General features: G+C 41.5%; 1 protein-coding gene across 1 annotated transcript in view; it reads left to right on the top strand.

The window, feature by feature from the left end:
- The window catches only part of Dys (Dystrophin), a 479,719-nt gene that overhangs the window by 444,104 nt on the left and 12,975 nt on the right, over positions 1-22,640 (top strand). Inside the window, exons 59-68 of the mRNA XM_071591999.1 lie at positions 15,947-16,075; positions 16,932-17,062; positions 17,145-17,303; positions 17,781-17,917; positions 18,047-18,251; positions 19,788-19,873; positions 19,961-20,145; positions 20,864-21,006; positions 21,094-21,205; positions 21,965-22,356. Of these exons, the coding sequence (XP_071448100.1) occupies positions 15,947-16,075; positions 16,932-17,062; positions 17,145-17,303; positions 17,781-17,917; positions 18,047-18,251; positions 19,788-19,873; positions 19,961-20,145; positions 20,864-21,006; positions 21,094-21,205; positions 21,965-22,356 (1,679 nt within the window). The remainder of the gene's footprint in view (positions 1-15,946; positions 16,076-16,931; positions 17,063-17,144; positions 17,304-17,780; positions 17,918-18,046; positions 18,252-19,787; positions 19,874-19,960; positions 20,146-20,863; positions 21,007-21,093; positions 21,206-21,964; positions 22,357-22,640) is intronic.

Here is a 22,640-nt window from a genome sequence, read left to right as displayed (position 1 = left end):
CGTGACCCCTTTTATCAAATATAACTATTAAAAAAAACTTCAGTTCAGAACGGATTTAGTTATTATTTTTTTTAATTAAAAGATATCTTGATGATTTATGTGTTGTATTTGCAAAATAAATATTGCTCTTATTTAATGTTATTGCAATGGGCGAGAGAGAAAGCTCTTATAGTATGCTTTAGGCTAAGAGAAAAGAGGGGGAGCCAAGGTGGAGAAGGGGTTCATAAATGGTATGGGAAGGAAAATGGTTAGTCATGGTGTGGCATGTTATAGGTGAGGTAAACATTGGAATGTGATGCATCCAATCAGGTTAATAGTTTACTCATATATTTGAGTAAAAAGTGCTGTCAAGCCGTAAAAGTTCAATTAGTTTCCACTGATCAACTTCTTAAAATGTGTTGTAACAGTAAAAACTGTTATTAGAATTGAGAGAGTTATAATGCCCGAAAGCATCCATTTAAAATATTTATTCTCAGAATGACTTGTAAATATTCTCATCAGTTGCTCATGTTTTGAGGAAATGATCTTTTAGCATGGCCGAATAATTGTTTTTATCCAAGATTTTTAAATGTACAGTTCAAGGTGATGCCAAAAATCAATGTTTAGCTAGAAGTTTAAAAAACGAATGCAAAAGTATAATGATAGAGATGTCACCAGATCCAGGGAAGCAATTTTAAGTACCAGTATAAAAATAATCGCAAATATCAATTTCCAACACATTCTTCTGTTACATGTTAAAATAAAAGAATGTTATTATAACAGCAACGTTGGTCACCCATTTATTCTGTAAGTTGTATGACTTAATTAATTATAGTAGGTTTACTGTATAATAAATCAACAATGATGTTGTATCATTTCATTAATGTGTAATGATTTCTATTTCATTGAATACCTCGAGCGTTTTAAGCATACCATCGTTTTTGTCCGCAAAATAATTCTAAATACTTTCACCCCTCTCAAATTCATCTTTTATTGGCATTTTGAAATGTTCGCTGTGGTTTTTTTCTACGCAAATGGGCTTCTGTCGTACACTTTTTCGGCATCACCACGGGGAGGGAACTACGGAAATATGCGATAATCTGTCACTTGGGTCACCCCGTAAAAAAAGCTCGATGTCGTTCGCTGAAGCTCCCGTGATAATTTTTCCATGTGTTCCCTGCATATCAGTTTTTTCTTTGTCTCCCTGTACTTTTTCTACCCCTTTCCACCTCACCCTCTCTTTTGAAATAGCTTTTGAAAGTGGTCTGCGTTCCTTCGGCAGATATCGCCCTCTCCACCGCGGCCATATGCCCCTGGGTGGTGTGAGAGGTGGGAGATGGGGAGGAAAGGGGGCGGAATTCGGTATTGTGTCCGTCATAAAATGTGTCGTAATTCAGTATCGTGCGCCGAGGAATGTAGGAAGCAGTGGAAGATGAGAGGGAAGTGATAGAGGATTCCCGAAAGAAGGGGGGGAGGGGTGGTCTGTCGAAAGGCAGGGTTCTGCAATGGGAATCAGAGGGCAAGGACGGGGGCAGTACCGCTGCGCGTGCCCTGCCTCGTCATCATTGGCCCTTCGGCGTGCTGGGTAGCGGCGGCAGCAGCAGCAGCGTTGCCGTTTTAAGCGGACTTCGGCTGCTCGTCATGGCGTTGTATTTTAACCAGGGCCTTGTTATTGGTGTTTGGGGGCTGTCGATATATTACGTCCCCCTTTTTCGACCCCCAACCTCTTCCGATGGCCTCTCACCTCCCAAACATGCCGTCACCCCGCGCCACGCCCGGTCGCACATTTTCAACGCCTGCCCTTTTTCCACTGTAATATTGTGAACACGAGGCTGAACATTTTTTCCATCTCGTGCACTGGTTTGCGAAAGTAACTTACAATATCGGTGGGATGAAAGTGGCTTTTCCGCCGACTACGATCTAACAAAATGCCAATCCCAAATAGGTTAAAGAATTTGACACAAATTTACGCTCCGTCTCGTTCGCATTCCGTTGTCACGTCAAAATCGCATCCAGAGCAGAGTTGACTCGCCCAGTGTGGTGTTTTTGTTGGCATTGAATCCGAGAACTGCGTGACCACGGTGGGAAAGGGTAGTTAATAGATTGCAAATAAGCTGCCGAAAAACTTAGGTTTATTATCCAAATTTAAAACGTCTTATTTCCGAAACGGATATGCACATAGAGGTGCGGTACAGCTAAATGAAATATAGCGTGGGATCTCTCATTATGGCGGTCCTTTATCATCATTAAAATAAACTTTCACATGTTCGTGGTAAATGGGGAAGTTGCTGGGTTTCTTCTTACGTAATTTCAACGCAAACATAAAGCATTTCCAACGCTGTCCATCCGAAGGGTAACTGCGCTTCGTATTATTCGAAGATTGAGGACTCGAATTTCGCATTGATCATAATGCTGTAATTTTCATGTGATTCATTTTCTTCATTTCTCTCTCTTATGCGAACTTTACGGCCGAAGTTGAAAGGGCTTCTGAGATGTTACTCAAATAGTAATTGAGCTCCTCATGTTAATTAGTAAACTTCACATGGTGTGGAGTATTTTTTATGCTCTGAAAAATATTATTCTGAATCTTCGAAGGACAGCCTTTTAGATGTGAACCAGGGTAGCATCTTTTTAAAACTGTTGTTAAATGATACCTACCTGTACGTATCCAAACTAGATAAAATACATGCGAATATACCGAGACTTTTCCTCTCGCGAACTCATTGACATTTCTGATGTTTTCTTTCGATTAAGAATTAGATCATTTTAGTGGGTCAATAGGTAGATATAGTTGATAATGCAATTAATAATTTTCCCATATTGTCTTTAAGCTAGTTATCATTTCAACGGAAAGTCGTTTTTGTTGCCTAAAACATTCCTTCGTGTAACATTTTTACAGAAATAAATTAGGCAGTTAAAGATTTCCATTAGTTTTGAAGCATTAAATGAAATGGCGTTATTGAATTTAGCGAGAGTTAATTAAATTTGTGATGCTCATTTAATTAGTGGCAGTACACTCGTTGCAACATGAGACAACATTGCTAGAGAGACTAGACATCTTGGATATGCCCCAAAAACTGGGCTTAAATTGATAAAATTTATTTTATCGGAGTAATCGGCTAGAAAAAAGTGTGAAATTTTTTAATCTGATTACTTTTAGTGCCTATCAATTTGCTTGGAGCAATGTAGGATGCCGTTGCTCATGGTAAAACCAGCCAGTCATCCACCGGGTCAGCAAGGTACTTTGTGTGTACCTTGAGATCTTTCTTAGTACGTAAATCTCCGGGGGTGTCTGAGGCCTCCTTACTGGTAATGCACTTTATTCGGAGTACTTCGTAAGAGCGTTAGGTTCATCCCGTACTCTCTCTCCACCCGCTATTATCTGGCGTAACACGTCGACGGTCCCTTTTCTTCTGAGCTCTTTTGTCTCTCTTTCTCCTTCCTCTCTAACCCATGCATCAACTGCAATGGATTGCGATGGTAACAAAACGAGAAGCAGGAGTGGGCGCTGCGCATCTTTCCCGGCACGCGTCCGGCGCCTTCGCCCACGCATTCCCATCTTTAATCCCTTCGTGAATCGAGCTGCTTTGAGCATCATCTGCAAGTGATATCACCGCTCTCCGATGGAGCGAAGAAGTTTTCTAGGCTTGTGAACGAGTGAGTTTTTTAGGCATGACCTCACAGTTCTTTTTCTGGAAGGATATTTCGAGTTAGTCGAGTGTGGTCGGTCATATCACCGTTTTTTTTTGAGAAGAAATTATGACGAGGCGTGGCGAGGGCGCCGTCGAAATAATAGGAAACCGCATCTGCTTTGTACCTCAAAAGCAGCCACAAGGCTCTACGGAAATTGTGGCATTACAAAAGAAATGAAAATCATAACGGACGCTCTATCCGCGCGATACCGATGGATTGAATTCTATTCACTTTCCTTTTCTCTTGCATGGATCAATTTGCGTTGGATCCGAAAAATTTTAGGTTTCTAAAAATCAATTTGCCGATTGACACGAACTTCTTTTCTGCCCTAACAAAGCATTCAGATTGTCTAAATCTGAAAATAATTCCTCCTATAATGTACACTGAGATCTGCGGGGCCGTCATGCTACCAAGTGTCCCAATATATGTATATATAAAATGCATATAAATATTGCTCCGTAGTAAAGCGACTATAAAAATGCTAATTAAGCGTGATATTGTTTTTTCGTTTTTATCACCTTAGTTGCAGCACTCTTGGAGCATTTGGAACCGACCGGAAATTGTTTTTATTCAAGTTTCGAACGGAATCTACGGGAAATCTGCCCGGCTATTTGAAAACGCTATTATGAAACATAACCGAAGGACCAATCACAACGAGCTCAGTCATGGCATCACCCAGAAACACGAATATTCAAGTCCTTGCGGAACGTACTGAAAACAGAATTTACTTTTGATACAGCCAGGATTATAGAGGGTTCGCATTCTCTTAGCAGGCTAGGCTTGAACTATGCAGAAATGAATTATATGATGGAAAAGTGACCGCACTCCTGCGACAAAGTATAACCAATCCTTTTTCTCTCGACCAAACCAGAGAGGTAGAACGCAGCATTGACTTAGTTCCAAGAGTGGAGCGGAAAAAGTCGTAATATTTCATCTTTAAAATAGCCCTTGTTTTCCCTCTTCGTCTCCACTAATCACCTGACGGTTTTTCTTTTCTGCGAAAAATCTCATTTTTCTCCATCTTCCTGAGACCGCCGTCCCGGTACTTCCCGCCGCTCACTTCTGCGCCCTCGCTCTACGCACCGACGAATGCCTAGACGTAAACGAGGGGCGCTCTTTCTCTCTCTCTCTCGAAAGCGTTAAAAATCTGTCCGTACCACGGGTTCCACATCTCTGCCGACCCGGCTTAACATACGCACATAAAATTTTACATCTCGGGCCCCGCGAAGAGCAATTTGCGTGCAAATGCCGCGTCCCTCCCTCTCTCCTCTCCTCCCCATCTCACTCGCTTCAGCCCCTGGTGAACAATTGGCGATCCTTGATGGGGAACTGCCAACTTCGGGCGTGAGGGATGGCCTGTGGGAGAGAGGGAGGGGGAGACGGGGCGCGGGGTTGGGGAAGGGTGCGAGGGAGGTGTTAAATGAGACGGCAAAAATGAGAATGCCGCCTCGGGAAGCGGCATTGGGGTGAGGAAGGGTGGCGAATGGGGGGCTGGGGAGGGATGCCTTTTGGAGGGAAGGGGGAGGGCTAGGTAGCAGGAGCGTTAGGGTTGAGGAGGGGGGTGTGACGTCTCTTGCGCTAATATGCGGGGAATAGGAAGGAAGGCGGTCTCAGTTTAATCATGGAGTGCCTTTTTGATTTTGGGGCGAAAGGGACGGCTTCGGTGTACTTCCCATTGTCGATGGTGTCCCTACTGTGTTTGCTACGTAAACAGTGGTACCCGAACTCCTTTGATCGTCGTCTCCTTTCCGTAAAACGTCTGCAGCCGCCTCTCCGAAGTTCCGCTTTAGGATTCATTGTGATAAAAACTGCAAGGAATGCAGGGTGACGATAATTAAAATTATTTAAAATTTCCATGTCTTTTTGGCCGTGTGTTTGGGAAATATACTACCAGTCTGCGGTGTAATATTATTAATGAATCCCAAAATTGGATTCTTTAAAATTTTTTTGCTAAAGAAAATAAATCCTTCTTGGACCAAATGAATCCAACAAAGTGTCGTAGTAATTTTAGTTTTAAACGTATAAGTTTTAGGCGCATTGTTTTATAAAATTTTCCCATTTTCGTGGCGTAATTCTTCGCTTCGATATGTATGCGCTGCTCCATAAAGGTTTTCTTTTAAAGGAAACTTGTATAAATAATTATTTTGGTATTTCCCTAATGGTCCCCTTTTACAATAATAATGAAGACCATGATTAGTTTGTTGAAATCTGTGCCTTTCGGATGATCATCTCTTCTTTATCCATTTTTTTCGCTAGCCTGGTTACATTGTCGGGCAGTGCACTTTCCGGCTTTTGCACATGCTTCATTGTCGTTCCGGAAATGGATGTTTTGTTGTGATGTAATTTTTTTAAATGGCTCAAACGTTGCGAACTCTCCACCCCTGTCAGAGCGCCAAAAATCCAATTCCCACTAATCCAACTCTTCGGACCTTTTTTTTTCTTTTACTGTTTTTTTCGCACTCGTTATCCATACCCTTTTCCGCACCCAGTTGGCCACGCCTCTCGATTCGTACCGGTAGACCTCTGGTTATCTGGTGACCTTGTTACTCTCAGGACTATCAATAAATATGCCTTAGGATCTATACAGTCATAGAATATTTTTCCCTGGAGAAGTAAATTATATATATGTTGAGGTCAGTATTGTGATAAATAATCTCAATAGCGCTCTTTCCATATCAAAATAAAAAATACCTAATTAATACTTGTCACTATCTAGTTGAAATAGGGCATCACCTGCTATCATACGATTCGTAAAAAATTAGGCAAGTAAACGTGTATGATCACTCGATCAATATTTTTAACTCCTTCGTGTTTTACTAAGTTCTGTGTTCAAAGTCATGTCTATTTATGAAATTGCCTCATGATGGTAACCTGAGTCAATAAAGAAATGCTAATTGTATGTGGCTGAATAGGTATGAGCCACCGGTAAAATAAATTTCTTCTAAAATCTAGATCAAAAGCGTGGAATATATTTTCTCGGAGTGCACATATTGCCCAAACTTGTATGCATTTAAGCTAATTTTTTATTATAAAATAAAAATGTGGATTTTCTAACTTTTTATCTTATTAATTAATTGTAAAAATTCCTCAAAAAGTGTAATTCACCGTCGTTTAAATCGAAGCGTGACATCTAGTTACCCCACATCTCAACAGTCCAAACGGACGGAAAACGGGCTAATTGAATAAAAATGCCGTCCGGTATTTTATTATTTTGCGGTAATTTTTTTATAACGAACGTATTTAATTGTTGCTTTTTTATAGCTAGAAACATTTGATTTTTGACGCTAACTAGAACCTCCATTGTTTCGTTTGATACGTAACTGGTGTGGCTTGTATTTCGGCATCTTTCTCACGGCTCCTGGGATACGAATGAAACCTAAGAAGAATATGTGTGGAGTGCTTTGTGCCCGAGAGACATCCGAGTGGGGAACGCTGCCTCATCTCCCCGCCCTTCGTCCCTCCTGCTCCATCCTCCCAAGGAGCCACGCGCGCTGTCCCATCTCCCTGCACCCCTTCCTTCCTCCGCCCCCTCTCTCCCTCACTCTTGGTGGAACATCCTCTTTTTTGTAGCCGGCGTAGAATAAGAGCCCGCTTGAAAAATTCGGATATCGTGGACTTCCAACGGTGGGATCGTCTCCAATTCGGGCGGCGGGACCCTCCCAAAGTGGAGGGATAAGTCACCGGTGACGTGGGCGTGGAAGTAAGGGAGTAAGAGGATCCTTCGTTTTATACCATCCTCCCCGAACCCTCCTTTCTCCCTACCCTAAGCCAGACATCAAGACTTGGATCTGTTCGGCCGAGGATGTTCGGAAATTTGTCCCCGGGGAATTATGTCAGAGTCGGGGGAAGATGGATCGGGTCCTGTAAAAATATCCTTTACTTCCGAGGTATGATTGGGAATTTTCTCTCTTCTGATGAAGCTCGTCTGGTCTTCGGTGGTGGATGAAAACTTTTTGTGTTTCTGCGCGTCTCTCGTCCTCCGAAATAATTTCTCTGCGCAGGAAATTCAAGGATCACTACCCAGGTTTCTCTTCCGAATTGCGGCGGAGTCGCCCAATCCCGATGGGGCCTAGGTGAAAGCCAGCGTGTGATTGAAGTGCGCTCCTACTAAATGCTCGGTTTGAAAATCCGGGCGATGAAACGGCAGAGCTATATTATTGTTGCTTCATGGAATTATTGCTGGGGCTGTAAAACTTTGTAAGTTTACTCCTCCTTTCTTGCGAAGGTATTTAGTTTGCAAACGGCGAATTATTTTTTTGCTAAAAAAAGGAATTCAAGCAGTGAAATAAGCAGGTGAACATGGCCCAAAATGATAGATTACAATATAGGAATCGAGGATCACTAGAAAAAAATTCAAAGAGAACAAAAACCAACCGATTTAAATACCGACGATGTGTGGTCGGGAACTTGGGAAACCAAAGTTTGAGATCATCTATTTATGCATAGGCCATGCCTTCACCTGCCAGTCGAAATGACCGTATCACGTGTTGCGATTAATTGAAGGGTTACTAGAAGTACTCGTGAGCATTTATGTTGACTGTAAAATATACGAACGTATTGAAAAGAATTGTAACCTATGTTGACGGCGTAGTCACCTGCCGAGTACCTACGGCTTTGAGCCTCTCACCCGAGGGATCGGGTTCATATCATGGTGACGCTTATGGACACCCTCAGCTTCCCTACTGTGTAATTTTTCGGGTACCAGACTTCCTGGACTACAGCAGGCGGTACGGTGAAAGGGACTGGCCACATACCCTAATGTGCGAGATTCACACACGTTGGTCTTAGTGGGAAGTGACCCGTCACCTACCCAACGAACCTGTGCGTTGATTACCTTGGGCGTGTTTGAGGGTAGGATTTATTCATAATCACAGGATAATTGTGGCGTGCGTAACTTATTCATGACGCCAGGGAGGTAGGTAGTAGGTCGGGGACTGGATGAGGAAAGGGCGAAGGAAGGGATGGGGAGCATGTTAAAAATATTGAAATCGCGTGGGAGGGAGGGTGTGTGGGCGACCCTTAAAAATTACCGTGGGACTGAAAATTACTGTGCCGCTTGAGCGGGCAACATTTCGGACGCGGCCGTTTCCCGGTCTTAAATGCCAGCGAGGTGGCAGTCAGCTGTGTCCCGTGGGGGGGGGGGGGAGGGGGGCTCGCTCCTGCATTGTTGAGGAGGGAGTGCTGGCTCCACCTGGGGTTCGGAGGAGGGCGGGGGGTCGTGGCGGGTATCCGTGGCACGTGGAACGGTGCCCTGGGGGTATGTGGGAGGGTAATATTTGATGCGAATTAAGGGCTGGAAAGGAGAGGGAATAGAAAGAGGAAAGAGATGGGTACGGCACGGGGGGTAAGAATGACGGCGCAAGATTGCCGGAAAGCCTGGTACTCCTGAAAAATGTATGAAATGGATGCAAATTCAGTGTTATTACTCGCAAAATTTCTGTGTGTGGAGGAAATGTATTTACATCGTGATATTTTAGGTGGAGAAATAAAAAAAAACAACGCCATTCGTATCATGATTCCAATTTTGTAGTTAAAAAACAATAGTTTTGTAATGTTAATGCAGACACATGATATTTCCGTCACCTGAAAGTTTTCATAGGCTTGAGGTACTTTCTCGTCATTAAAAAAAATCATTTTGTGTTAGTCCACTAATTTTGTTGTAGAGCTAATTCAGGTCAAATACTTTTTCATTCCTGAAAGTTGTTTGAACATTTGAGACCTGGTTATGTCTGTGATAAAAAAAAGTGAAATGGTGAACCAAACACAACTTGCGTTGAATACCTCTGAAACTTCTACATCGTGGCTGCAGTACATCAGTTACAATCCCCTTAATGTAATAAGTAGAGCGTTGTAGTGGTTTTTGACTCGGGCGAGTCGTCCACAAGATGAAATGATGATGTGGATGGACACAAATGTTGTCGAGGGAAGCGTGGTATTGTCATGTCGGGGAAATTCGTAGAATTCATAGAACTCTCTTTGGGTGGGGGAAGGATAAGAATGCTGGTGGAATGTTGGAAGTGAAACGGATAACGACGGTGGATGGATGGAGTAGGGGGTGGGGGTGTTGGAGAGTTTTGGAACGGAGCTCCTGAGAGGGTGGTGAGGAGGCGGGTGAGGGGCCTGGAGGGTAAGGAACGGGGTCTGCCGGGGGGGGGGCAGACGAAGAAACAGGAGTGGAGGAGTCGGTGGAGATGGGGGAGAAAAGGAACTGTTGCTGGTGTGGGTGGGAGACGAAAGGAATGGGGAAGGGGGAAGGAAGCTGTGTTGCGGCGTCCGTGACTACGTCTAAAAAAGCCTTGCGTTTGCGGTCACTCCTCGACAAAACTCCTCCTTTCTCTCTCCCTCCTTCCCTTCCCCCCACACGCACACACAGACTCGAAGCCACCGCCGGGAGCGTCCCGTGTTTTCTGAATTTTTCTATAAATATGCCGCGGGGGAGACGGTCGGTCTTTTATTTGGACTGCATGCGCTGCGGGCCGTCGGTTTTCATTCAACCGCGAAAGAATCCTAAATTAACTGCCTCCCGACGGTCGGCCCGTTCCGTCGCCCGCCTTTCACCATGCCTCTTCCGGCTCGGAAGCGGAGGCTCTTCGGCGGCGAGCCTCCGAGGGGAAGGATCGGCGAGATCCAGACCGCCCCCGTGCGGAGGGACCCCGCCAAGGAATAAGGGTGCTGACCGCTCGCCGGTGGTGCGCCTTCGACCCGGCGTCGTCTCCTTTGGCTCGTCCCGTTCGGGAGAAAAGGAAGGTGAATCCCGTGGTGTCGTTCGAGAGCGAATCGTAGCGTAGAGTGGTGAAGTGTTTTTTTTCGTGTTTTTTGTTTTTTATCCTCCTGCCATTATGTGAGAACTTGTGTTTTCGTGTGAACCGCCCGATGGCTTCTGAGTCGCTTCTGGCTGGCCTTACTTTGAGATACATCCCGACCTCCAGATGTGAGTGCGTACATGTTTTTTTTGAGAGACATAAGACATCCATGGTACCTTCAGGCTTTGAAGCGTTCAATTGTGATTCGCGGGAGCGTGATAAGGTATTGGTTGAGGGTTCAGCTGATGACCAGAGGGTCCTTGCTCAAATCATGACGACTTAGGACCTCTTCTCCATCAAATTTGCGTAATATCTCGCTGTGAAACCGCAGGCGGTTGAGAGAAAGGAACTGGCATCCGTACAAAAACTTTGGACTTGAAACGAGGTGAGCTCTACTACCTATCGAATTGACTTTCGGATTGATTACTATGGTTCTGGGGCAATTTATGGCGATAATAAGTGCGGAGTGAGGAACTCGAATTTGAATCACAAAAAAAATGCTTAAGTCGCTGTTGTCACGATAGTCGGCAAGATTCGATCTCTCTCTCCTTTTCTCCTCCACGGTGCCTACGATCATCCCTGGAAAAATTCATCCATTCCTGTTGTTTGAAAAGTGAACGACCTGTTTCCTCATGGACCCGCTGGAGGGTCAACCTGTTATTGCCATCCACAAAAGAGCCCCCACATGGGTCTCGCAGTGTGGAATCAATGAAATAACTCCGCGGCCCGGGATCGAACCCTGGCCGCCGACTCGGCGCGTGGGAGGCCGGCCACCACATCGGTACCCCCCCCCCCCCTCGGTGATCTCTGCGTGAACTAGCGTGGCTGCCAAGAGGCGCGCCACCGGGGAGCGGGAGTTCGCGGCGCACGCCTGCATCTACTACATCACATGCTGCCAGCCGCCGCATGGGCTGGGGGCGGTGGGACTCTAGCCATAAATTTCATAATTGAACGGCTCCCCGGGTACACGTCGTAAGCGCCAATTCTCCACTTCACGAGTATCGCGTTGCTCATTTGTCTCACAGTAACAAAATGTTTACTGGCCGCAGCATTTATTTTTTCTATCCACTTTCCCTCTTATTGCATTTCATATGTGCTGCACTGCGTCATTCAACGAGGATTGTATTTTTTATAACTCTGAAGTTAGTTGTTTTCACTGCTGTGTTTTCTGCCGTGTCCTTAAAATGTGGAGAGTTGAGAATGTATTTTATTAAATATAAGGATAGAAAAAAAGGCAAGATTTTTGCTTAAAAATATGGTGTACATCATCATTATCTAAAGGCAGAGAGCCTTGTCGTTGTGGTCGTATGGTTCTCTCCATTGCCGTTGTTTTCAATTTCTGATGTACACGTATTGTAGCATCCGTAATGCTTTTTATGCCATTCAGAAATTCCTTTTGTCGCCTTCCTCATGCATTTTGTTCACGGGCCTTTCCTTCCATAGTATTTTCTAGAAAATTGTTATATCTCAGAACTTGTCCGGCATATTTGATTTTTCTTTCCCCCAACTCTGTTATCATATTCGTATCATCTTTAACTTCCCTTTTGACTACTATGTTTCTTTTCTACTCTGTTCGTGTTATCCTTCGCCAATTCCACATTTTCATCCATAGTCATTACAAATATTGTGTGCCTCACAGTGGTTTAGGTTTCTTATTTAACAGTGCAAGTGGATAACGAGAATTGAAGAATGTAACTCGGAAATATCTTTTTTCATCCTGAACTAGTTTTACTCCGTCGATAGTAATTTGAAGTTTTATTAATTTTCTTGGTGTCGTAATTAAAATAGATTTTCTTGAACTTTTCCACTGTCGTCATGTAAACATGATGATTTCTTGGTATGCTTTCTCCCAGACTGACGAAGCTTCCATTATTATTTCACAAATTTCCATGTATCAATTACTTTCATTTCGTGCATTATTTTTCAAAAATTTACTGAATCCTCTTCAAACTTGATCCAATGCATAAAAAGAGACGTTTCCGGGGTGATATGGTGGAATATCATAATTAATTAAAAATTGGCAATTTTCCACAAAATAAAATAAATTAATGGACCTGACGATGATGTAGTTACATTGAAACCGGTCGCATTAATAAATTTTATTTTGTGGAAAATTGCCAATTTTTTATTTTTAATTAATTGATCCCATGCCTTAATTAATTCTTTCTGCGATAGGACCAAAATATTCGCTGCAAAACCCGTGACTATTTTGAATAACATCTCTTCAATTTTTAATTATTTTTGCGGAACAGGTTTAAATCCCATTAGGACAGCAGTTTTTTTCTTCTTTACTCCATTCTCTTTCATAGGTGAGAATGGCTACTGAGGTGCTGTCCGTAAGTTATGTCAACCCAACGAAGGGTAAGGCGAAATGCGTCATGGGAGGGAGGGGCGGTTGTTTTAGAAGGGAACGCGTTTGTGCACGGCCATTGCCCAAAATCTCCTCGATGAGTACGATAATCAACAACAAAATGAAGTAGCTTTCGTCATCCAGCGCCAGGTTGTAGCTAATCAACGGAACAGTCGCTGATATTGATTCAAATGTTCGTGAATGTGCTGGAAGGAATGCGCGGCTTAGTGGTAGTAATGGGTAGGGATTGAATATTGGTCACTTATTGTTAGCGTTACTTGGAAAAAGGGGAGGAGGGTCATTAAAGTCCAAGTAATATATTTATCCCGTTATAGTTTTATTGAGACTTCGACAGCACCTAGATTTTCTCTGTTTAACGTCAGCATCAGGTACATTGATATCTGTTAATACTGTTATTGCATTGGTATCCGGACGGTATTCACTTATCCTGAAGTTTGTTATAATATAAGCGCAAAATATGTTGCCATGAAGTACTATACAGTCTCCAAAAATGTCATTTAAAAAAAAGACCAGCAATATTTTTTGACGAAATATATTGTCCCCCGCTAAAGAGGATCCTTAAATATGCACGTTATGTGAGTTAGGTAAATAAAACAATGAGTTAGGACGCGAAAGTGTACTTTTTTCGTACCTATTGGTTAAAATCGATTAAGGCAATGGTTTGTAATGGCATTCGACTGTTGACTTTGGTTTCATCGTGAATAAAGGTTTATTTATCCTTGGTTGGAATCAATGTGAATTGTACATCTTGGTTTTTCGATAGTTCTATGAACCCCCGAAGTGCTCTGCGTCGATCGCGTCAACGAAACGGCGTCGCACGGGCGTACATTGCACTCGGGCCGGCGCGGGGCCGCCGGGTGTCTGCGGGAGCGACCCCGAGCCCAGCCTTCCCGCCCACCTCCCACCCTCCCTCCCCCTCACGCCGTCCCCCGCTCCGCAGTCGCCTTCGCTGCAAGTGGGGGGCGCGAGCGTGGGCGGGCCCTCGAGATGAGGATATCCTATCCTCTTCCCACAGGCAGTGTGCTCTTCTCGTCAGCCTCTCTCCCCGCAGATCAGGGAAGATCGCCTCTTGTTTCGGAAGCGTCCTCTCACCCTTTTCGCCCCCACACTCCCCTCTCGGGCACTCCCCCGCCCCTTTCGAAAGGGTCACCGCACGTGACGGATGGGAAAGCGTGCGATCACGGGTCGGCCCGCGGGATCATTGTTGCGCGTCGCTCGGCACTTCGCTCTAGGTCACGGACGGACGTGTGGTGTCGTTTTTTTGTTTTCCCCCCCTCCCGTCCAACCATCTGGAAGAACATTTTTTTTCTTCTCTGAAAGACCTTCATTCGTCGCGCGGCGGGAAAAAGCTTTTAAATTGTAATAATTTCACTGACGCGGAAGGGCTATGCGACGGTGACGTAGTGAAAATATGGTGGAATCGGTGGGGATGAAAAAATAATTTTGCCCCACTGGTAGCAATTTAGCGCCTCCCCTCCCTCCTCTTCCCTCCCCCGCCCCCGCAGTGCTAAATTATTTGACGTTTTGACGCCCCGACTCGACTCGACAGAGTGCAACGCCCGCTCCTATACGCCTTTTGGACTTTTTCACATCTTATTTTTGACCCGAGTTGAATTCCTGGCCGTCGAGCACTGCGCGTGGTTTTTAGTGCTTTTCGGATTCCCCTCACACGCGTCGTCTAAAAAATCTCCCTCTGCCCAAGTTTTTCTTTCCCAACACTTCCCACTCCCTATTATCCTCCTTCCTGGACCACCCTCGCCTCCTCTTCGGGCGGTGTCACAGTTTTCCCCGGCGGTAGTCGTGTTAGTGCCGGCCGATGGTTCGTCCTTCTTCTCCCGAGTGCATCCTCCCTCTTTGGCTTTTCCATTTCGGTTCCTGAAAAGGCGCCTCATAGTCCATCGCTCTCCTTGCAGCCGTCTCAATATGTTCGGCTCCTCCTCGGCGGCGAGCGGACCCCGCAGTTCGTCTCCCGGGGTGAGTGCCTCGTGACCTTCCGTGCTCCGGCGTCGATTGTCGCCACGCATGGTGGTGTAGGAGAAGTGAGGATGACATTTGAGAAGGGAGAACGCGCGCGATCTCTGTCAATCATAGAGTAATCTGTTTACCCGGGGGCGCACGTGACATTGTGCACCCGGGAGATGAAGGAGACCACAGAGAAAGCATTTGACTTGAAGAGTTCTGATTATTTGTTTCCAAGAGTTCTGTAAAGGAAATGTCCGGAGGTTCTGTGTAAGAACAAGGTTTTTCTAGTTTATTTACACCCGTATACTTAGCTCAAATAAATGAAGTTGGGTGATGATCCTCAGTTGGCAAGAATTAGCTTAAATGGAATGGAGGTATCTGCTAACTTATTGCATGATTTACATTAAATTAAACATATGTACAACATTGACATGTTTTAGTATTAAAATAAAAAATTTACCAGTCTTCTGCAGCCTTAAAAAGAAGGTTATTTGCAGTGAAAAAAGTTTATGGGCAGAAAATTTTAGGTCTGAAATTCATAATTTATTGCTGAAATAACTGTATAACTTGTATGTGTTTTTGAGGATTGGACTAATCTACTAAACGTGGTATAATATCATGGCATTTTGAAAGTGTAAACTTAATGACACATTGACTTAGGATGTTGTTGACTATTACTAATATTTAATGTCCAGCATTTTAGTTTGTTTGGATGAGTGATAGTGGCGGTTGGGATGTTGTGGTGGCTTATGTACAAGCTTCCCACATCAGAGGGCCTGGGTTCGAATCCCAGCGGTAGCAGATATTTTTCAGTGTTATCCCAATCCCTACTTGATGTGCTTTGTGGAAGGCATTTTGAGTGAGTATGCTTTCCATCGGATGGGATGTTAAGCTGCGGATCCCTTGGCGCCTTTCATTAAGAGAAGGCTAATGCCGACACTGGGTTTCTCTCCACCCTTCATCCCTCTCCTGTCCATCCCTAATGGTGCAAATGACCTTAGCTGTCGGTCGCCTACCCTAAAAAAAATTAAAACTATTAGTCATAGTCCCACTGCCAGGCCTTCGTTTACTCTCTCTTTTGCTAGGATTGGCTATTTCTTAGCTTTCAATAATGGATCTGGTTGTAATTTTCTTGCAGAGGATGCGTGTAATGCAGAAGAACCTTGATGACCTGGCATACAGATTGTCAACAGCGGAATCCATGAGATCAGAATGGCAAAATCCATCAGATGCAGCAGAAGCGAAGGAAATGCTAGATAATTTACAAGTAAGCACCCAAATTTCTGTAAGTTCCCTTAATTTCTCTCTGGATTTGGTATATGTGTTAAAATTTTCAAAATGATCCAGCTGAACTTCATTTATCTAATTTATGTCTCTTTTATTATTAATAAAGAGATGAGGACCTTACCCTGTTGGCCCCTGTGGTGGTGGGGTAAAGTCCTCCTCTGCTAAACCAAAGGTCATCTGTTTGATTCCCGCCTGGGTGGGTTTTTCCCGCATGGGGCTTGGGTGTTTGTAATTGTGTCTAGTTTTATCATTGTTAATAGTCCGATGTGAAAGTCTTAAAGGGCTGTTTTCCAACTAATGCTAAATAAATAATTATCATTGTATTTCAAAAGTAAATACATTCATTTACGCTTATGTTTTACAAATTCATGAAGAAATCTCCTGAATCAAATGTAAGCTCCCTAACCTTTTCTTTGGACATTTTTAATTAATCCATGTAATGTTATTCATGGTTGGAATGATTTAGTTAGTAGCCATTTTTTAATTCAAATGGGAAGATGCATGTATCTTTCACTCGACTACTCCATGTCTTTCTCAAAACTTTGTTATCATTAAGCCATAATTTCATCATTGCACTTAAACTAATTTTAAATGTATCTGTGATTATGGCAGTAATCTTTGTATGAATTAATTACATTAAATGAGTGATTGACATGGAAATATGTATGGCATTTTTGCTTCATGATTATCATGGTGTTATTTTTAATGAATAATTGTTTAAGGTTTTGTTATAAATCTAAATTTTAATTCTTAGCATTAAGTCTAAATTAAATTTCTTAAATGTTTTAAATTGATAAACATCTTGTATTATGTACTAATTGAATGTTAATTTTCAGAAATTTAGTGAAAAACTTGGACCCATCCAACGCAGCATTGATGAAGTGAATGACCAAGCAAACTCGTTCACGGCCTCTAACATTGCCCTCTCCCAAAGCAACATCACTCGTCTTGAGGAACAAAACACAAGGTTTGTGATGCTCTTTGGATTGTATACACACACTAGCATATGCATTCTGCATGCAGCTAATTTCTTCTTATTTTCCATACAGGTGGAAAGCACTACAGGTTTCTGTGGATGAGCGATATCGCCAGCTAACTGACTTTGGGAAGGAGGGTGGTGCAGTGCCCAGCCATGCATTCCTCTCGGCCTCGGTGGAGCACCCATGGGAGAGAGCCACCACACCCACAAAAGTGCCTTATTACATCAAGTGAGCAGTTTTAACACATTTCATGTTAATGTGCCAAAAGTAAATTTACTTCATCACAATATGGCAAAGGAAATTGTCTGAAAATTTCACCAGACATTTATAAATGATAGTCAAAATAACATGCATGGGCAATAATTTCTTTCCAACCATTCCTTTAAAAAATTTCTTTGGAGAGATTGAATTCACTGACACAATTTAAGGGATTGGAAGAGAATGTCTATTACTCACAAATACTGAATTTCCAAGGTCTTGAAGTGAATCTTAGCATGTAATAAAATTCTCAAGATTACAAATTTTGGTAAAAAAATTGAAAGAGAATTATTCCATATCAATGGTTGATAAAAAATTGTCATTATGCATCCTTGAGATTAACAGGATTGTTTTCATTTGCAGAATCACTGCAGTACAAGCTGCTGCAGTACACATACGCTTGTATGAGTTTATGGTGAAAATCTTATTTTTTTGCATTTCTTGCAGTCATCAGGCTGAAACCACCCACTGGGACCATCCTAAAATGATTGATCTAGTCAATTCTTTGGCTGACCTCAACGAAGTTAGATTCTCTGCCTATCGAACAGCTATGAAGCTCAGAACTGTCCAGAAAAGGCTGTGCTGTAAGCATGTTTTTGCTGCTCCATAATATTTATATTAATTTTTTTAATGAAAAACTTGTGAAAAGGGAAACTATCGTAATTCATTATGGTGTGATTTTCATGTGCTGAAACTTTTTTCCATCCCTCCAGTGGATCTGCTCCAGCTCAGTGTTGCCCTGGATTCATTCGACTCACATGGTCTTCGAGCACAAAATGACAAACTGATTGATGTCACTGATATGGTGACAGTACTCTCATCACTATATGAAGCTGTGGCAGCTGAATCTCCTTCCCTTGTTGATCTGCCCCTATGCCTTGACCTTTGCTTGAATTGGCTGCTCAATGTTTATGATAGGTTTGTATCGATTTCTATCATATTTCTGTAGATAAATGTAGAGAGCCTCTGTACTGATTACGTAGCTGGAGTTGACACTGAATTTTCTTGATTGTATGGGACACAGATAAAATCTTGAAATTGATTAAATTTAAATATTACTATTATTATGGTATTTTTACTAAATTACAATGTTAATACTACATAAGTGACAGCAAGTAAGAGTAAGATATTGAAGCGGTCAAATTTATAAGTAGGTGATCTTACAGTGTAAATTAGGTTCTACTGTCATTATTAACTGTTCTCGTACTTCATCCCTTAGTAGGAATAATGATTGGGGTATCCCTTCACCTTCCACGCCAAACATACACTGATGAAAGAAATGGGACTTTTTTATTGAAGTTCATAGTGTATTTTAACAGAATTTCAAATGTAATTCAGGGAATAAGATCAATTGATGTGAGATTGGTACTAATACAAAGTGAAACAGCATGCTAGCTTTTAAAGTGAAACAATAAGCGCAAGCAAATTTGGTTGATCAAAATCAAAAAAACGTTTTCATACAACAACTAGTGAAATAACCTTCGAAAAAGTCAACATGCAGTATGATAGACAGAATTTACAGCCTTAGTCTAATTGGGAGGGTTCTTTTCCCTGGTTTAACATACCCTCTGATAAAAAAGAAAGAGACTGAATTCCTTTCCATTTACTATTTTACAGATAGGAAGTTTATACATTTCTCATCTAAAATTTTGTTAATTCCATTCTTTGGTTATTGGTTTAGATGAATTCTCATGACAATAATTTAGTTATGTGCTTTTGTTATTTTTTATTTTCTTTTAATTGAAATGTATTCTGTAAATTTCACTGTTTTAGGGATATGGTTCTTTTTAAGAATATTAAATTGTCTTTCTTGTGAAATTGAAGGGATGATACCAAATGTTACTAACTGTCATTTGTAAATATTTTTTATTTCCAAAAAGAGCTACAAAATTTTGTATTAAAAAAAATGTGCTAGTCATCATCATGGAGATGGCTGCTTGAGTGATGAATGTCTTGGAAATACCATAAATACGATGGCGTTTGACGCAGCAGAGGCATTTCTGTTATATGTATGAAGGGTGTCTTCACCCCTACCTAAAGAAACAAACTGATTTTTGTGACTAATTAGTATTAAGGTGGGGAAGAAAATGGGGATTCATTTCCTGGAATACAGCAGACTGCTATGTTGTAATCATACATTGTAAAATCTTTAAAATTTCAGAATTCAGCATTCTCCCATAAAACATTGGTTAGACTGCAGTTGTATCAAGTTGTTGGTAAATAATTGTGGCTCTAATTTTGCTAGGCATAGGTTGTTATCTTATTCATTGCAATTTATAGTTATATGCTACATTTACTGAATGATTTTATGAACCAAGACTGTTTAAATATTGGTATGGTCTTAGGGAAAAAATTTCTAAAATGTCTATTACAAAAAAATCATTAATGTCTAAACAATCATTGATGAAGACCTGGAAATTAATTCTCTGCTAATGTGATTGTTTCTAAATTTAGCCAACGAACTGGACAGATCCGGGTTCTATCCTTCAAAGTGGGATTGGTGCTACTCTGCAAAGGCCATCTAGAAGAGAAATATAGATGTAAGTGCCTTGCTTGTTGTCTATTGCAATAATGGCTTTCAGATCACAATGGGTGAATTAACACGATTGTTTTATTTCATGGTGAAGACCTTTTCCGGCTGATTGCTGACCCAAATCGTTTGGCTGATCAAAGGAAACTAGGTTTGTTGCTTCATGATTGTGTTCAGGTGCCACGTCAGCTTGGGGAAGTGGCTGCTTTTGGTGGTTCAAACATAGAGCCATCAGTCAGGAGTTGCTTTGAAAAGGCTGGAAAGGACAAGACTACCATTGAGGTATGGCATTACGATTATAAGGCAGTTATAAGTTGTATGATATTAAAAAAAATGAGAATGAAGAAATAGATGTAAGTAGGGTAATGCAGAGTCAAATATATACACCTGTATTTACTCTAGCATCACACTTGATATTTTTTCCCTCCTTAAAGTGCTTTTTATTGCTAAAGTGTTGAAAACCCTATTACTTTAGTATTTTCAAACTAGTACTATTTCTTATTTTAATTGTTTTCATGATGATACATATTTATCAATTAATTAACTTGTTTCAACATTTAAAAAAGCCATTGTGAGCCCATAAAAAGCCATATGAAAACCCTAAAATAGCCATTGTGAGTATATGTTAGCCAAGAGAAAGAATCATAGTAAAAACTATTCATACTTCAATTTCGATGAGTATTTCCAAAAAAGTTAAAAAAAAATATATTATAAAGCATTATGTTTCTAGCAAAGCACATGATTAATTAACTTTGAAAGCATAATTTATTTCTCTATATTTTTCATGGGCAAGGAGGAAATGGTTTTTTAAAATGTTTTCACTCCGTTGTTTCATATTTTAGTCTTTGGTTTCATTGTGAGAGTTGTAATTCCAAATGATGTATCAGATTAATTTTGTGACTTTATTATTTCTTGAGCTCTGGTGTTTGAGGAGGAGAATCTTGATAGGATTTTATATCCTTAGTTGTCTACAATATTTTGGTGTATTTGTTTTGTGCAGGCTGTCCATTTCTTAAGTTGGTTGCAGCAGGAGCCTCAGAGTTTAGTATGGCTACCTGTGCTCCATCGCCTTTCTGCTGCAGAAACAGCCAAACATCAAGCGAAGTGCAATATCTGTAAAGAGTATCCAATTGTTGGATTTAGGTATGTTTCTCATCATTATACCTGGTTGTGATAATTGAAATGAATTATTGATAAACTCTTTGTAATGTTTCCCTTTTTCATTAATAGGTACCGTTGTTTAAAATGCTTCAACTTTGACATGTGCCAGAACTGCTTCTTTTCTGGTCGGAAGGCAAAGAATCACAAGCTGACTCATCCCATGCAAGAGTATTGTATGGCTGTGAGTATAGCATGTTATTATTTGAGTGATAACATGGACTCTTTTGAAACAAGTTGATAATACATAAAGTGACACATTCTTAAGCTAGGCAGAAAAAATTGAATCTCTAGATGAGTGATGTAGGTAATTTGGATTCTAAAATTAAAGCCATGAATTGAAGTAATGTTCTAAATATTCAGTTTTTACTGAAAGTGCATTTTTGAGTGATGCAACACAAACCAGAGTAATTTATGTGCACGAAAAGTAAACTTTTCTTTGTCAAATTTCTGAATGTTGAATACAGATTCCTGACTAATTTAGGTTATGCATATTCAGCAATAATTTTTTATGAATGAATAATAATGAAACATCGAAGAAAAACTTACTGTTTTGCTTTAGGTGAATAAAATTACTATTTTATCCATGAAACATTGTTACTTAGCTAAATTAGAGTTTAATATAACTTAATTACACTGCCATGCCTAGAGAAATGATATGTCTAAAAGTTTTATTACTGTAACATTTATTGAGAATAAAAATATTACTGAAATTGATGATGAATGCATTTAAAATAATTTAAGAGTGAAAAAAGTATTTGAAATTCCTAAGTCCTATTTTAAAGTGAAATTAAACTTAGCAATGCATGTGTGGATTGTCATTTTTTATGTTCTCATGTAATAGTGTTTATTTCATAATAAAAATAATGAATTTTCCAATTGTAGCAATTCAGTCAGAAAACTCATACTTTGTTAACGTGCATTGTCTTGGTGATCATTGCAGACTACCTCTGGCGAGGATGTGAGAGACTTCACCCGTGCCCTTCGCAATAAGTTCAAGTCAAAGCGCTACTTTAAGAAGCACCCTCGTGTGGGATATCTCCCTGTGCAGACAGTGCTTGAGGGTGATCCTCTGGAGAGCCCTGCACCCTCTCCCCACCATCTCCTTCATCAGAACCACCACCTCTCCCAGGGTACACCCCAGCAGTCACCCCCGCAAGGGAATATCACTCCGGCCAGTGGGCCTCCAGCCAACAGTGTGTCAGCCAACTCCTCTGTCCCTGCACCTTCCTCCACCACATCCTCCACAGCAGACATGCACTCCAGGCTGGAGATGTATGCCTCAAGGCTAGCTGAAGTTGAACTTCGTGGTCGATCACACTCCACACCGGACTCGTAAGAAAAAATAACATTTCTTTATTTTGCACATTTTCTCAACAGAATATTTCCCCAAATGAACAGACCAGTTTGATGGATTACCTGCTATAGATTGATTGGTTCAGATTTGGGTATTGCCTCTGAAACCAAAATGAATGTTTTTTTTTGGCAAGTATAACTTTTTAGATAGCATTGGTTACACAAGGAAAGGTACAGACCTACCTTTACCTGATTAAGTGAATTCCACATGCCCTAGGACTTGGTTTCATATGTGAGCCTCTTGAGCAAAGAAAGTAACAACT

Source organism: Hetaerina americana, unplaced genomic scaffold, assembly GCF_022747635.1.
Source record: "Hetaerina americana unplaced genomic scaffold, ioHetAmer1.1.p SCAF_1, whole genome shotgun sequence".
Taxonomy (NCBI): Eukaryota; Metazoa; Arthropoda; class Insecta; order Odonata; family Calopterygidae; genus Hetaerina; species Hetaerina americana.
Note: the sequence above shows the minus strand (reverse complement) of the source record. Positions and strands in the feature narration are given on the sequence as shown.